At 47.1% G+C, this 17,846-nt stretch overlaps 1 protein-coding gene across 1 annotated transcript in view; it reads left to right on the forward strand.

Annotated features, from left to right (window-relative positions):
- The window catches only part of LOC147683291 (disintegrin and metalloproteinase domain-containing protein 9-like), a 2,469,977-nt gene extending 2,452,350 nt beyond the window's left edge, over positions 1 to 17,627 (forward strand). Inside the window, exon 19 of the mRNA XM_086944815.1 lies at positions 17,509 to 17,627. Within this exon, the coding sequence (XP_086800941.1) occupies positions 17,509 to 17,627 (119 nt within the window). The remainder of the gene's footprint in view (positions 1 to 17,508) is intronic.
- Positions 17,628 to 17,846: the final 219 nt, after the last annotated feature.

Here is a 17,846-nt window from a genome sequence, read left to right on the forward strand (position 1 = left end):
AACTGATTGAGGACTTTCGTGGAATCAGCTTGCTTCTGTTCAGTGTGGCTCCCTGCCAAGGCTACTCCATCAACTGCCGATCAACAGGGGCCTGAGAGAGGAGATCATGGAGAAGTTCAATCTCTTCCTGCTGTCCCTCCTTAGTGGCCATAGACTGTTGTCTGTGATGGACCCGTACCTCGTGTGCCTCTGGTGTCTGGAGTGCGACCACAATGCAAAGTAGTGCACCGATTGCCGGCCAATGAATCTGAAGTCTTTGCAGGAGTGGTCCCGCAGGCTCTTAGAGGCCCGGCATTCGGCTCTGCATCATTCCCGATCTTGCTCAAGAGGAAGGTCTCGAGAACGGTTGCGGAGCCTCCACACCTTGTCTAAATCTTAGCACTACTCTAGTAAGTCGAAGCACAAGAAGTTGGCGAAAAAGCACTACTTCCCTTTGGCGCCTGCTGCAGGGACAACTCTGCGCCTTCCCCCGTTTCCAGGTGCCGGGACGTCCCCTGCCCAGCTTTGTAAGTTCTTCGAAGCCCTCCACCGTATATTTGGGCAGCCCAAATCTGCTGGTATGCCTTCGGGTCCCTCAGAGCCAGTTGGGGGACCAGGGCCTTCGATACCGGCATCTCTGGCCCCAGAGGGCCCCTGTAGATCCAGGCCTGGATCTAGATCCATGCCAGTTGACCTTACTCAACCTTCCCTGGTGTAGATCCCGGCACAGACGCCCCAGGTGTTGCTGTGTCCCCCCCCCGACCGGTGCCGCCCCCACTCTCAACCGGTGCTGCCCCCACACTCGACCGTTGCCGCCCCCACCCTCATTCTTGAGATGTACCTGGAGCCAGACTGATGTTAGCTCCGACACCGGACAGTACTTTTGTTCTCTTGTTCATCCCAGGTGTTCCCTGTTCCTAAGGGTGGTAATGAGGACTGGAAGGGGTACCTGGACCCTTTGACAGACCAGCTGGAAGAACCGACTGGAGAGAGGAATTAGATGATGCCAGTAGTCTGGACACCTTCCAAGACCTTGGCTTGCTTTCTCCCCCTACTGTGACTACGGAGGAGGGAACGTCCTATCAGTGGTGGTGCATAGGGCAGCCGAGGCCTTGGGCCTGGAGCTCCCTACAGTGGCAGTCAGGACTAGCCTCCTGACAGAGGTGCTTCAACTTGCGGCAACTTTCTCAGAAGCCATTTTGCCCTTCAATGAAGCCCTCAAGGACGTCCTTCTGGGCTCCTGGTCCAAGCCCACACAGGGGTTCCTGTGGAACGGATGGTTGCCCGCTGCGACCACCCGGCTCCGGACGATCCCATTTTCCTCACCCAACACCCTTCCTCCGAGAGCTTGATGGTCCAAGCTTCTTTTTCCAAAGGTGCATTCCCTTCCAGCTTCTTGGATTCCCTATCTGGGGGAGCAGATCATCTTGGGAGGCACATGTTCTCTTCCTCCAGTTTGGCACTGTGGACCGTGAATACTGCGTGCCTCTTGGGCCGATACTCCCATACCATATGGAATACGGTTGTGCAGGTGCTGCCCCAGTGCCCAGAGGAGACCCAGGCCGTCCTCCCAAGCCGTGACAGATGGGAGGGATGCAGCCAAATTCACAGTTTGCTGTGGACTGGATACCACTGACTCACTGGGCAGAATGAATGCCATGTTGGTAGCCCTTCATCACTACTGCTGGATGAGGATGTCTGGTTTTTCTGGGGACCTTCAGTCAACTCTGCTGGAAATGCCCTTCGATGGCTCTCGCCTTTTTGGTGACAAGGCAGACTCGGCCCTGGAACGCTTTAAGGATTCTTGAGCTACGGCCAGACCCTTAGGCCTCGCTGCGTCCTCCCATCCACCACAGTCTGCCTTTCACCCCTTTTGTGGCTACAGAAGGGGCACCCCACCACACACGTCCGACCCAGTCCAGCCACCGGTCCACACAAGTTGCCCTGCCTCTGCATGGCCGCGGACATGGTACCCAGCAATGCGGGTCTGGGAACACTTTCCCACCCTGCAGCAGCCTCCAACCCTCCTATTCTGACCTTTCAAGCCCATCAGCTGGCAGTGGAGGGCAGGATTCGCCATCACCTCCCCCACTGGCAATCCATCACATCAGATAGGTGGTTTTTGAAGATAGTCTGATATTCCCGCTACTTTCAGGTGCCCAAGAAGGGCAAGGACCTGCATCCTATTCTCGACCTCAGGGCCCTCAACAACTTCCTCAGTAAGGAGAAGTTCAAAATGCTAAGCATGGCTCAGGTCCTATCTGCCCTCGACCCTGGAGACTGGATGGTGATGTTGGACTTGCAGGATGTCTAATTTCACGTCCCCTCCTGCCAGACCACAGGCGCTACCTGCGGTTCACAGTAGGCCACAAGCATTTTCAGTTTACCGTGCTCCCCTTTGGTCTTACCAGTACCTCTCGGGTGTTCCTGAAAGTGATGGCGGTGGTCGCAGCTCACCTGCGCAGATCAGTGGTCCCAGTCTTCCCCTTATCTCAACGAGTGGCTGTTAAAAGCGGGCTTGCCCCAGGATGTTGTCTCCCACCTCTAGACTAAAGTGGACCTCCTGCATTCGCTGGGGTTCACTATCAACATGCTGAAGTCACACTTGACTCCCTTTTCATCTGAGCTGTTCTGGACACAGTGCAGTTTAGGGCCTATCCTCCCATACAGTGAGTCCGGGATATTCAGGCTATGATGATGATGTTTCAGTCTCTATCCTGTATTTTGGTGAGAATAACTCTGAGGCTGTCGGGCCTCATGGCCTCCTGCATCCTGCTAGTGGATCATGCCAGATAGGATATGTGGGCTTTGCAGTGGGACCTGAAGTTCTAGTGGGCGCAACATCAGGGCAATCTCTCCGACTACTTTCTAGATCTCAGAGGGGACTGCGCGTCAACTGCAGTGGTGGTTAACGAACCAGGATTGAGTCAGAGGCAAATCACTCTCCCTTCCCCAACCAGACCTCACAGTGGTGACCAATGCATTACTTCTGAGATGGGACGCCCACCTGGGAGAGGCGGATATCAGAGGTCTTGTCTGCGGCAGAGTCCTGGGTCCATATCAACCTGTTAGAGCTTTGCTTGATTCACTTGGCACTGAAAGCATTCCTTCCCTCCCTCAAGGGGAGGGCAGTGCAGATGTTCACAGACAACACCCCTGCCATGTGGTGCTGCAACAAACAGGGCGGTTGGGGTTGTGGACTCTTTGTCAAGACGCCCTTTGCCTTTGGACATGGCTGGAATATCAGGGCTTGACCCTGGTGGTTCAACACCTGGCACGTTCTCTGAATGCCAGAGCAGACGAACTCAGCCGTCGGAGCCTGGTGGATCACGAATGGTATCTTCACTCAGAGTGGGTGCAATGTCACTTTCAACACTGGAAAGAGCCTTGGTTAGATCTGTTTGCCACTTGAAAAGAATGTGCAATGTCAGCAGTTTTGTGAGTTGGAGTTTCCAAGGCAACACTTGCTCGATGGCGCTTTTCGTCGTGATTGGAACTGCGGGCTCCTATACGCCTTTCCGCCTGTACCACTTCTGCCTCAAATGCTGAAGAACATCAATCGCCCCAGGGCACAAGGCATTTTTGTGGCTCCGGACTGGGCATGAAGAGTCTGGTACCCGAGCTCCTGAGCATGGATATCAATCCTCCGATCAGGCTGCCTCTTCGGGAGGATTTTCTGTTGCAGCAACAGGGGACGGTCCTCCACCCGAACCTTTCCAGCTCCCACCTCCTTCCATGGAGATTGAGCGGCGGCATTTGACAGCTTTTGGCCTTCCTCCCGAAGTCTGTAATGTCATCTTTGCAGCCAGGCGTCCCTCCACTAAGACGGTATACACCTGTCTATGTAACAAGTTTGTGGCATGGTGCACAGCAAAGGCTGTGGATCCCCTCTCCGCCCCTCTTTCTGAGGTTCTTTTGTTACTTCTTTCTTAGGCCCTGCAGGGCTCTGCTCTGGGCACTTCTAGAGGCTATCTGGCAGCCATATCTGCCTTTCTTTGGCTACCAGATCAGCCCTCTTTGTTCAAGTCCCCTATTGTTAACAGATTCTTTATAAGCATTATTTTATTTATTTATTTGAGAGTCTTGTATAGCCCTGCCAGACCCGAAGATATCAGAGAGCTTTATAACATTTATTATTATGATAACGGACACACATTCTTTCAGTAAGCAGCATTGTTTGGTGTCGAATCAGGTAAAGGCCTGGAGGGGATCATAGAAGCGGATCAAAAGACACGTGATGTAGAAACCCTCTTGCTAGGGTAGATTGTTTTATATGCTGGATGAGATTCCTGTAGCGGAGGTGCTCTGTCTCGCTGCGTGGTTGCTATCCAGTTGGTTGGGTTTGGTTGAGTAAGAAGTCCTTGAGCTGTCTTTTAAAGATTATGAAGGAAGGGTTGGTCCTGATATGGACTGGGATGGAGTTCCAAATTTCCAGAGAAGGAGCGTGACAACGTTTTTTGTTTGCAAGTTTTGTGAGGGATGTGAAGTAGTGTGTTTGTGCTCCTAACATTTCTCCTCTGGCTTGCCTTTTTGAGTTTGAATGCAAGATAAGCAGGCTTGCCGGTGTGAAGAGCTTTGTGGGGTAGACATGCAGGTCTGAAGTTGGAACGGAGCCATTTTAGTTCTCTTATAGAGGGTGGGATGTGGTTGTATTTCGTTACTCCGGTGACCATCCTAGCAGATGCATTTAGTGTTATTCAGACGGGGGCTAAGGGAGATTTTGCCATGCCTGTGAGGGTTGCATTCCCGTAGCCAATCTAGACAGAACCAGAGATTTCTGGGCCTGTTTAAGATCATTGGGAGGGATGAAGGATTTGATTTTGTTAAGGGGTCTTAGGTTGTAGAATGCGCTCTTCCCAGTGATCGTTATATGTTTGCTCATGTTCCAACGTGGGTCCAAAGTGATTCCCAGGGATTTTGCAGAGTCAGCCAGGGTAAGATTGCAGTTGAGAGCATCAATGGATTGTAGCTATTCTTTAACACGGGGGTCTGTTCATTATTGGATATGAGAAGGATTTCCGTTTTTATCTTGGTTGAGTTTTAGGTGGTTGTGTGATAGCCAGTGCTGACTTCACTTAGAATGTCATTTAGTCTATATATGTCTCCTACTTAGGATGTTTCCAGGTACATCTGGGTATTGTCCACATAGAGGTGGAAGGGGATGTTGGCTTTTTTGAGTATGATGGTGAGGTACTCCATGTAGATGTTGAACAGTGAGGGGGAGAGAACTGACCTTCGCGGGATACCCCGGGTTAAAGGAGGTATGTCAGAAGTAGAATTCATTTTTATTTGTTGAGAGTGGTTTTGTAGGAAGGATGTGAACCATTGTAGGACACCTTGTCCCTTCCGATTCATTTTTGTGGTCAACCGTGTCAAAGGCTGTTGATATGTCAAGAAGTATGAGTAGGCAGCATCGGTCTACAACGAGGGATTTGTATACATCATCTATAACATTCAGGAGCGCTGTTTTAGTGCTTCACCCTTTTCTGAAGCCCGATTGGTGAGTGTCCGGTAGGTTGTTGCTGTCAATGTGTTGCCTGAGATGGAGGGGAACACATCTTTCAAGTATTTTGGCTACGAAGGGGAGGTTGGAGACAGGCCTGAAGCTGTTGGGGCATTTGGGTCTGTGCCCGTTTTTTTAGTAATGGCGTGACTTGGCCAATTTTAAGACAGTCTCGCATTACTCCGGTTCTCAAGGAGCTGTTTATAATCTTGGCCCAAAGAGGGACTAGGGTTTGGTTCAGTTTTTGTGCAGGTGAGCAGGAATAGGGTCAGCTATGTGGGAGGAGGGCTTGGACATGTTTCATTTCAGTGATTACTGCTTCTGAGATGGGATTGAATGTCTTCCAGCACCTGGAGGAGTGTGTGAAGGAGTTGTTTTCTTCATTACTGGAGGTCCGGTTTCATTGGAAGACAGGATGTGGTCGTCAAGGGAGCACTCAATCTTGGTGATCTTCTCATTAAAGAAATTGTCACAGAGTTCTTTGAAGTCCTTCGCAGTTATTGTGGGTGGCTTGGATGTTGGTTGTTTAAAGATACTGAATAGTTCTTTGGGAATGTGTTTTAAATTGTCTAATGCACTAAAGAAGAAGGCAGCTTCTTCATTCCTTATGTGTTTTTATACTTCCTACGTTCTGTTTTGAGCTGGTCAAGTTGGGTTATGGATGGGTTAGTGCACCAAAGTCTTTCAGCAGCTCTGAGTTTTCTTCTTTCAGAGTTTAAGGCTATATTGAACCAGGATCTTGATGGGATGTTTCTGACTTTTTTTTGTTTCAAATGGGTTTCTTTGCCTAGGATGGCTGTCATCGTTGCGTCGTAATGTGTGGTAAGTTCAGTTGTAGAGAGGTTATCCGCAGTGGGCGGAGTAGTGTCATCACCCTTTCTTCCAGGTCAGCTCGGGGAATCTGTCTTGTATTTCTCGCCCAATGAAGGGATTTCTGTGTACGAGGTAAGTAAGGAATCGTTTGGTTAATAAGAAATAGAATGTTGTGGTGGTCTAACCAGTTGACAGGAAGGCTGTGGTCAATAGTAACTGTATCTTTATGAGCTATGACGTCAAGGATTGAGCCTCTGTTATGAATTTGTTCTTTGCAGTGCTGGATAAGATTATTATTGAGTAGAAGTTTGTTTAAGGATTAGATTAGAGTATTGTTCTAGTTGTTTCAATGAGCGTTGAGGTCACCTAATATTATGTTGTTGGGAGTCCAAGAGTGAGCAGTGTGTTATCAGGTCAGATAGGTTTTCTCCGAAGGTGAGTGTGTTGCCTGCCAGATGGTAGAGGAGGTGATAGTACAGCATTTTGTTGTGTTTCATTGTTAAGGTGGAGGTTAGTTATTAAAAATGTGTTGTAGGTGAAAGTGTCAGTTTCAGTTATGGTAATACTGTTCTTGTGGATGATTGCAATGCCCCCACCACAATGTTTTTTTCTGTCTTTCATGATGATTGAGAACTCGGGGGTACTAGCATGCCAATGATTGAGTAGGAGGATTCATTCCACTAAGTTTCTATGATGAACGTGATATTATTGTCATAGTTCAGGATGGTATCTGCCAATTCTGTTGCATGTTTGGTTGTTGATCTGCAGTTTATTAGCATGCAGTTGGTTGTTCCCTTGTTTTTGAGTTTCTTAGGGGGAGGTGCTATGGGAATATTGATGTGGTTAGCTGGTGGCCTCATTGTTCATGGTGGAATGCGGTCTCTCTCAAATCCAGTGATTACTTGGATACTGGAATTGGGGTAGGTATTAGTTGATGGTGAGTCTTAAGAATTGGCAAGATCCATCGCCTCTCTCAGAGACATTGTGGCACTTGTTCTTTTGGGTCTCTAAGGCTGGTTTATAAAAGGAGTCGAGTTCCAGCTGTGTGGCTGTGTCTTGGGAAGACTCAGGTATTGATTATTGGTGCCGGTGGGTGGTAGGTGTAAGCGTTGGGCATGGTCCGGATGTGTGTTTAGGTTCATTAAGATTTTGTTTATACCCTGTATTACTACTTCTAATTGGCTTTCCATTAGAGAAAGTCTCTCATTAATATTCAGTGAGGAGGGGGTAAGGGTGTTTAATTTCAAGCTGTCCTGTGTGAGGCAATCCAGAGATGGAGAGTGTCTGTTCGTGATAGTGTGGTTCACGGTGTCATTGGATAGCATATTGTTCATGATGGGTATTGTGGACATGTGGTGTAAGCACTCTTGTCTTGTTTCAGACAATTGTTGAGTGCTGATGGTAGGTTGTGAGAGTTGGGTGTATCTGTTAGTGGGTCACCTTCACAAAAGGCCTGTGGGAAAGAGGATTGTGGTAAAGGAAAGGTGGAGGAGGGTCAACAAGACGTTGGGGTGTCTCAATATTGACTTTCCTCAGAATTGGTCTGGATAACGTGTCTTTAGTGTCCGAGTGTGGGGCAGTAGTAGAGGCAGATAGAGTGGTGGCAGAGGGGTAAAGTTAAAGTTGTTGGTTTTAGTTGTGAGATTTTTTTGTTTTGTCACTAGGGTGGGTGTTTGGTTGGGGAGGGGGAGTTGTGCAAGTGGACAAAGTGCAAATGAATGATGGCATTCCGTTGTGTGAGGAATAGGGATTCAAATGAATCTAGGTTGGCGTCATTGTCTTGAATTAAGACTATTTTGTTTCTGTAGATGGCAGCAGAGGTGTTGCCTTTTAACGTAGGAGAGTTCGAGTTAGATATTGTCAGTTTGCAGCTGCGTGGAGTGCTGGTTGTTTTGGATATAAGAAAGTAGGTCCTTTGTATAGAATTCACTTCTTTCCTCCATCTCCTCTCATAATGGACTGACTTCTAGGGATAGGGAATCCCTTACAGGGCCCTACTTGTGGTGCACCAGTTGTCAGTGTCTTGCATGTCTCTGCGCTTCCGGCGTGGAAAGTCATGTTAGAACGGATGTCAGCGCACAAGGGTGGTATCTAAGTAAACACTGTGACGTCATCCTGGTGACCACGCTGATGAAGGACGCAGAGTCGACCGACGCCACCTTCTGACGCGCAGGGGTCCTGCTAAGAAAAAAATTCTCCGGATCAAGTCTGACTTCTGGGGGTAAATCTAAGGTAAGGAATCTATAACTAACATATGTCTCCTTCAGATACATCGTTACCAAAGGTAAGTAACTTTTTCTTCAGGCTGACTGTGATGGAGTCCGGGTCAAATACAGGGACCAGATTCCTCCCTCTGAAGTGTTACTGTCACATGGCCCTTGGGGACATTGTTGTCTTCTCAAAGTTAGCATGAGCTCTGCTGACAGTAGGCGGCTATGTGCAAGTTACGACATGGCTTCATTGTTGCAAAGACTTTGTTCGTACTTTTCACATGAGAACTCACTGCTGAGTGCATTCTCTGCCAATTCCTGGGGGTTTAGTCTGAACATTGTGGCAAGGTCGATAAACAATGCCCCTTGTTATTCTGTTCTCCTCAGGCCCTACCACCTAAACACAATATACCAATACAGCTGTTTGGAAATCGTACTTTGGTATTTTGTGGGATACAAGCATAAGGAGCACACACTTGGAGAGGGACCTTTCCAGGGAAAAGAGCGAGACAGCTCCTATGATGTAAAACTACCATTGATAGTCTAAGAAATATATGACATTAGTTTGCATGAAATACATCACATGCCATTACAACGTGGTCGTTACAACAACCGCGTTGTTACATCGCATAGGATTACATCGCAAGTCATTACAATGACTTCCTGTAGGGGGCGCGCTGGACTTAGGAATAGTATAATTTACTATTCCTCCTCCAGTTTGTGCAACAGCAGGGAAGGTGTTAGATTGTAAATCCAACACCTTCTACCCCCTAGAGCAAGTCGTTGTAACGACTCGCAATGTAATCATATGCGATGTAACAATGCAGTCGTAACAACCGAGTTGTAATGGCATACGATGTATTGCAAGCAAACTAAACAACGTCTCTCTAGTCTAAGTTATGGGGTCTACAGACAAAACCCAAAGATCTTCTAATATATAATAATACTGCTTCTAAGCAAGGGGAGGGAGGTTAGGCTCCATTGTCTTTTCAAGATGACCTCTCCCTTCATGATTTATGGACTAGCTGCTATGCTGACTGTATTTGTATTATGCATTTTCCTGCTTGTTGTGGCACGTATACTGCATGTTAGAGCATGTTAGTTAAAATAAATATTTTAAACTATTTTGTGACTCTGGAAGATCTTATTTTAGACAGGTAGAAGAGTGCGTGCGAAAGGGTGTGTTTTGCAACCGCGAGTCCTGAGAGATTCGGCAGTGTTGTGTTCTGGGATGTCTAATCATTTGTATCTCTGTGAGTGAGTAGGAGGGCAAGTGAGACACTATAGCTAGTTGGTCCTGGGCTCAATGGTACTAAGGTGGTAGTATGACTCAGTCCCTATGCACCAAGGTCCACTAATCCTACGCATAGTTCTGTTCTTGGGCGGAATCCCTGCAAAGAGTACGTTCTCCTCGAAAGGAGCAGGTTCAGTGTAGCGGACAGAAGGTGTTTTAGCGTGAGGAACCAATCATTGCTGGAGATTCACGTTGGTGGTGGACACAGGCTGTCACTGTCAGCGCAAAGAGCAGGTGTCACTTAAGCTTCACGTTGGCGGTCATCGTGGATGGTAGCTGTAGGCTTGATGAGCAAGTCCTGCTGGAGCTTCATGTTGGCAGTCATCACCGGCTGTCGATTCTCAGTGCAAAGAGATCACTTAGCAGTCGCGAGGTGCCCAAAGCTTCTGCTTATTAACCTTTTCTTCAGGAAGAGCATGCTCTGATGCGAGTCAGGGATTCAGGACCTGGGAACACTTCTTAGGGATAGGACATCCATCCAGCAGAGGCCAGCAGCATGACTCAAGCAGGTCCAGTTGGTACTGGACAACTGGGCAGTTGCAGGGAGGCCTCTAGAAGCTTGTTTTGTCCGTATAGTTCAAACAAGAGGTCAGCCAACTGACCCTTGGAATAACGTCTGGGGAGCCTGGGTTCAGAACAGCCGGGCGTCCTTCTTCTGAATCTTCCACAAGTCCTGGAGTGCTATAATGAGAGGTTCTGAAATTTCCATTTGTATACATGGTGCCAGTCTTTGAGTGGGGGAATTCCCTGACCTACCCCCAAAACTGGTTCTGGTCACCTCTTCTCCTTTCCCTGGTGTGGCTCTAAATTGTCTGGGGTGACAAAGGCAAGGGCAGGCCAGGTGACAGGTTCCTTTGTGTGTGCTGCAGGCAGTGAACAACTCATCTCCAGCCATCCCCTCAGGAAGACCCTTTTGATCCACACCTAGGCTTCTGTTTTCCCCATTTCTGGAAGCAATACACAACCACCAGCAGGAGAAGCATTCACAGTCATGTGACCCAGGACACTGGCAGAAGGGTTATTTTAGGCAGAACAATGACAACTTTCTGAAAGTGCTATTTTCAAAAGTTTAACTTAAAATCCAACTTTAACACAAAAGAGGATTATAAATTATAATTAATTTGAGTAGAAACAGCATTTTGTTATCTGGTCACAAAATGAAGTTAGCACTTATTAGGTTTAATAATGTAACCAATTGTTAGTCTTGGAGAGATAGCCTTACAGCAGTGAAATCAATGCTAGGGTTTTTACCCCGCCAAGGCATGTCCTAATTTTTATTTTTTTGTATTTAAATATTTTTATTGGTTTCAATGACAGCCATACAAAGAATATTGAACGACTAGTTTCAAGTTATTCATATCATTACATGTACATTCATATGTCGGCCTAAGAGATACATTAAACACTTACATCTCGATCTGTAGTTCTGCGCATTTCCAGTTCTACCATACGGGACAAACAGATATCGCCACGATATACATTCCACTTCGACCATTTCCGATCCCATTCTTTGGGGCAACCTCTTGCTACAAAGACCTCTGTCTCCACCAGCATGCACCTGTCTAGTTCTTTGTCCCACATGGTAGTGGAGGGTGGAGTAGCCCCCCCACCCATCCCTTCGCCATCTCCCGTTTAACCAACGTGTACCCCAATGTTGAGAATTGCTGTTCAATGTCAGTAAGGTCAGTTGTGGCCCATATGTTTAGCAGCCCCAGTTGTGGTGTCAGAGCCACCTCCTTTCCCAAAGCCATCTGCATATGATTCGAGGCTTCCTCCCAAAGGTTACGTATGGCTGGGCAACTCCAGAGAGTATGGTAAAAGGTAGCCTGTTGTTGGCAGCCACTCAAGCAAAGGTCGTCAAGCCAAGATCCCAATTTTGCCAAAGCCTTCCCTGTCATGTATGATCGATAAAGTATCCTAAGATGTATAACCCTAAATCTAAGTGTGATGGCTTCTTCCCTGGGGGACATAAGAACCAGTTACCAATCCTCGTCATTTATCGGGCCCAGGTCATCCTGCCAACGCTCTCTAAGCTTATTGAAGATATCTGGTAGGTTATTACTCAATTTGTTATATGGGAGAGATATAGCTTTGGAGAGTAGTTGCCCATCCATCAAACGTTCCTCCTATGGCGACGATTCTGGTATGTCCGTAAGGGTCGGAGATGCCGCCTGCAGTGCGCGCCGTATTTGCAAGTACCTGTACACTTCCCCCTGGGTCAGGTGGTACTGACTCTGACGTTTCTTAAATGTAAGTATAGAACCCTTTCTCACCAGGTCTTTTACTGCTGAAATACCTATCAGTTCCCATTTGTTGAACCTAGGCTGATAGTACAGCATGCCCAGCTTCTGGGTATACCACAATGGCGTTGCCCTAGATAGGTCGCCCGCCCACCCCAGACGAGAATTTGCTGTGTGCCATATTTCCAGTGTATGGGAGGTGGGCCCGAAATATTTCTGTTTCTTTTTGCAATCCCTTGAATATAATGCCCCAAGGTAACCGGAGAGATCTGTTGACAACCACCAGCTGAGCTGCCCAATAATAGAGTTGCAAGTCAGGCAGTGCTATACCTCTGTCATACCAGCCTTTTGTTAGTTTCTTCATTGCTACCCTAGGGGCCCTGCCATCCCACAGCAGCGTGCGGAGCTCACTCTCGACTGCTTTAAAATAGGAATCCGGGACTCTATGCGGGCAGATATGGAGAATGTACAAAAAATGAGGGAGAGCCAACATTTTAAAGAGGATTCAGAAAAGGGGGTGGTGATGAACAGAGTGTCTGAATTAGGCAGACCACTCTTACCCGGTCCAAAGATCAGGGCCTGATCCATCACCGTTATTTATCTCACTGCACCATCCCAGATCAGAACCTGGCTATATGCAAATCAGTCTGTCCCTGGCCCAGTGCATCATGGGAACAGGGCAGACTAAACTACCAAGCCAATTCTTCACCAGAAAGGAGACAAGCTACCGGGGACCGGTTTCTGGCATTTCAGCCGTCTTCGGCCCGGCTTGCTTGAATCCTGATGGTGCAGTGAGAAAGGGACTCATGTCTGAGTATACCCTGCCACACCTATAGTGGCCAAAAACGATTCAGAAAAGGGGGTGGTGATGAACAGAGTGTCTGAATTAGGCAGACCACTCTTATCCAGTCCAAAGATCAGGGCCTGATCCATCACCGTTATTTATCTCACTGCACCATCCCAGCTCAGAACCTGGCTATATGCAAATCAGTCTGTCCCTGGCCCAGTGCATCATGGGAACAGGGCAGACTAAACTACCAAGCCAATTCTTCACCAGAAAGGAGACAAGCTACCGGGGACCGGTTTCTGGCATTTCAGCCATCTTCGGCCCGGCTTGCTTGAATCCTGATGGTGCAGTGAGAAAGGGACTCATGTCTGAGTATACCCTGCCACACCTATAGTGGCCAAAAACGATTCAGAAAAGGGGGTGGTGATGAACAGAGTGTCTGAATTAGGCAGACCACTCTTACCCAGTCCAAAGATCAGGGCCTGATCCATCACCGTTATTTATCTCACTGCACCATCCCAGCTCAGAACCTGGCTATATGCAAATCAGTCTGTCCCTGGCCCAGTGCATCATGGGAACAGGGCAGACTAAACTACCAAGCCAATTCTTCACCAGAAAGGAGACAAGCTACCGGGGACCGGTTTCTGGCATTTCAGCCGTCTTCGGCCCGGCTTGCTTGAATCCTGATGGTGCAGTGAGAAAGGGACTCATGTCTGAGTATACCCTGCCACACCTATAGTGGCCAAAAACGATTCAGAAAAAGGGGTGGTGATGAACAGAGTGTCTGAATTAGGCAGACCACTCTTACCCAGTCCAAAGATCAGGGCCTGATCCATCACCGTTATTTATCTCACTGCACCATCCCAGCTCAGAACCTGGCTATATGCAAATCAGTCTGTCCCTGGCCCAGTGCATCATGGGAACAGGGCAGACTAAACTACCAAGCCAATTCTTCACCAGAAAGGAGACAAGCTACCGGGGACCGGTTTCTGGCATTTTAGCCGTCTTCGGCCCGGCTTGCTTGAATCCTGATGGTGCAGTGAGAAAGGGACTCATGTCTGAGTATACCCTGCCACACCTATAGTGGCCAAAACCGATTCAGAAAAGGGGGTGGTGATGAACAGAGTGTCTGAATTAGGCAGACCACTCTTACCCAGTCCAAAGATCAGGGCCTGATCCATCACCGTTATTTATCTCACTGCACCATCCCAGCTCAGAACCTGGCTATATGCAAATCAGTCTGTCCCTGGCCCAGTGCATCATGGGAACAGGGCAAACTAAACTACCAAGCCAATTCTTCACCAGAAAGGAGACAAGCTACCGGGGACCGGTTTCTGGCATTTCAGCCGTCTTCGGCCCGGCTTGCTTGAATCCTGATGGTGCAGTGAGAAAGGGACTCATGTCTGAGTATACCCTGCCACACCTATAGTGGCCAAAAACGATTCAGAAAAGGGGGTGGTGATGAACAGAGTGTCTGAATATGGCAGACCACTCTTACCCAGTCCAAGGATCAGGGCCTGATCCATCACCGGTATTTATCTCACTGCACCATCCCAGCTCAGAACCTGGCTATATGCAAATCCGTCTGTCCCTGGCCCAGTGCATCATGGGAACAGGGCAGACTAAACTACCAAGCCAATTCTTCACCAGAAAGGAGACAAGCTACCGGGGACCGGTTTCTGGCATTTCAGCCGTCTTCGGCCCGGCTTGCTTGAATCCTGATGGTGCAGTGAGAAAGGGACTCATGTCTGAGTATACCCTGCCACACCTATAGTGGCCAAAAACGATTCAGAAAAGGGGGTGGTGATGAACAGAGTGTCTGAATTAGGCAGACCACTCTTACCCAGTCCAAAGATCAGGGCCTGATCCATCACCGTTATGTATCTCACTGCACCATCCCAGCTCAGAACCTGGCTATATGCAAATCAGTCTGTCCCTGGCCCAGTGCATCATGGGAACAGGGCGGACTAAACTACCAAGCCAATTCTTCACCAGAAAGGAGACAAGCTACCGGGGACCGGTTTTTGGCATTTCAGCCGTCTTCGGCCCGGCTTGCTTGAATCCTGATGGTGCAGTGAGAAAGGGACTCATGTCTGAGTGTAAGAATTGGCTTGGTAGTTTGGTTTGCCCTGTTCCCATCATGCACTGGAACAGGGACAGACTAATTTGCATATAGCCAGGTTCTGAGCTGGGATGGTGCAGTGAGCTAAACGGTGTTGGATCTAGCCCTGATCTCTTGACTGGGTGAGAGTATTCTGCTTAATTCAGAAACCCTGTCCATCACCACCCCTTGTTGTTAAATATTTTGTCCACCCTAAGCGTGGAAGGGTATACTCAGATGTGAGTCCCTTGCTCATTGCACCATCAGGATTCAAGCAAACCGGGCCGACGACGGCTGAAATGCCAGAAACCGGTCCCCGGGAGCTTGTTTCCTTCCCAGTGTAAGAATTGGCTTGGTAGTTTGGTTTGCCCTGTTCCCATCATGCACTGGAACAGGGACAGACTAATTTGCATATAGCCAGGTTCTGAGCTGGGATGGTGCAGTGAGCTAAAAAACGGTGTTGGATCTAGCCCTGATCTCTTGACTGGGTGAGAGTATTCTGCTTAATTCAGAAACTCTGTCCATCACCTCCCCTTGTTGTTAAATAACATTTTAAAGAGGGCAGCGCGACCTATTAACACCTTGGCTGCTATGGGGTTTTCCCGCTGTGCGCTGGAAATGGACATTTTCCATTGTTCATGACAAGGTCAGCTCGTCAAACGCACAGCGCAGGTAACACCCATGACGAGCTGACCTTGTCATTAGCATGGAAGGGGTTAATGTACCTTTTGTACCGCTATTAATGAAAGAGGCAAGGACCTCCAGTGCTTCACATCAGCGCATAATCGAGCAAGTGGGGGAGCCAAATTGGAACTATAAGAACCCGATCCGATGTGACAAAACCCCCCAAATATCGGAACCCCTCCTCCGCCACCGATATGGTACAGTTAACTGGGAGCCGAGGGACCTGGCCCCGCAGCACAAAATGCACCGGCGTATGCCAGTTAATCGCATACCCCGAATATCTCCCAACATTTCTGAATATGTCGAGCACTACGCGTATAGACTTGTATGGGGAGGCTAGATATAACAGTATATCATCAGCATACAGAGATATTCGGTCTTCCACATCACCTGTCCACTGCAGCCCCTGCACCATCACATCGTGTCGCACCCACGCCGCAAGGGGTTCCAACATGAGAGAAAATATCAGCGGGGATAAGGGACACCCCTGTGTGGTACCTCTTTCTAACTTGAATGTCCGGGACGTGTAATTGTTGACCCTCACTTGTCCCTGTATATCAGTGTTTAGCAGTTTTACCCAACCTATAAATTTAGGGCCTAACCCCACTTTTTCTAGGACAGAAAATAAATATGGCCATTCTATTGAGCCAAATGCCATAGAGGCATCCAGAGATAACACCACTGCGTCTTCCGTAATATATTCCCTACGTGCCAACACCTTGTGTAAACGCCGTATGTTAGGGGCCGTGTTTGTCCCCGGAATAGAACCGGATTGATCCGGATGGACCAGGGAAGAAATGACCGTCTCAAGCAGATTAGCCAGGACTTTTGCCAGTATTTTGGCTTCCACAGTAATCAGCGAAATGCATGTACTAAATTTTAAATACCGTGCACCCTGCCCTACTAGCCATTAGGGCCTACCTTAGGGGTGACTTAAAGGTACTAAAAACGAAGATTTAGGCATGGCAAAAGATTTATTCTATATTCAAAAAATATATATTTTTTAAGGTATATACGTTTAGAGTTAAGAATAATTAATAATCTATTCTTAAATTTGTAAGCTTACCTTCGCAATATTGTGGTATTCAGTATGCTCAACAATGCAATATTATTGAAGAATTATATTTTGTCATTCAATAATGTAACATGCATCCCTTTATCGTTCCTCTCCTCGCAACTTACCTTTGGCCCAGTTTGACTCTTCCTTTTCTTACAGAGGCTCTAGTGAGTAACTACCATCTGTGTTTTTGACTCATACTTTTACGGGCTGCATCAGCTCATCCAATTGCTAGTTGGTAGGCGGGTTTGTCTTTAATGGAAGTAGCAGCAGGAGGGACTAATGTGTCAGAAGAGAATACAGTTAGAGACTTATGCGCTGGTAAGGAGCTTCTTCTTAGATGTCTTAACTGACATATGTCCATGTCTGACTAAAGAATCTTTATTATAAGAGTTTCGGTAGGCAGAGATGTGTCCGTTTTTAGGTGTATGAACTCACCTCGTGATGTATGGATAGAGATGAGGAAGATGTAGTGAAGTAAACAGATCACCACTGAGATTAAAAGTAAGTAATCAAAGAATTATTCCTGTTTACGATGTAATTGATTGATGTCATTTGACTGACACATTTTAAATTGGAGTGGTTAAGAAGACAATTAACCATTTTATTGTATGAGTTTTATTCTTCCTTAACTACAGACCAAATAGAATTTGCTGTTTTCCCATTTCTGAAAAAAGTGGAAGTAAAATAATCACGCAATCTTCTCTTTGTTGTATTTTCCATTTATAATATTCTTTTATAAAATATAATTCCCAATGTTTTTGCAAACCATTAGGGCATTGACTCAGTGTATCACAGATAGCTTAACATATGTAATCACCTGTTTTTTTATTTTTTCAGCTTCAGCAGGAAGTTTAAATTTATCAATCAAGTTGAGGTTACATTTAGTCACATTCAGTATGTTTCTATCAATTATTATCCACCTTGGAGATTTGGAAAGAGAGAAACTGGTGAATTAGTGAATGCAGAGTAAGTATACTTGGTAAGAAACTTATGGGAACAATGAACTTGATTATTTGTAATAATGGTTACAGTTTCTGGTGTGTGCTGTTATTATCTGAAACACTAGTTATAATTGTAATATTAAAATGTGATACCATTAAGACATCACAGCAAGACATACACATTTACCACACATAATAGTAAGAACTTGCCATTCGTATGCCATTTTACTTCAC

This window comes from Lissotriton vulgaris, chromosome 11 (genome assembly GCF_964263255.1).
Source record: "Lissotriton vulgaris chromosome 11, aLisVul1.2, whole genome shotgun sequence".
NCBI lineage: Eukaryota > Metazoa > Chordata > Amphibia > Caudata > Salamandridae > Lissotriton > Lissotriton vulgaris.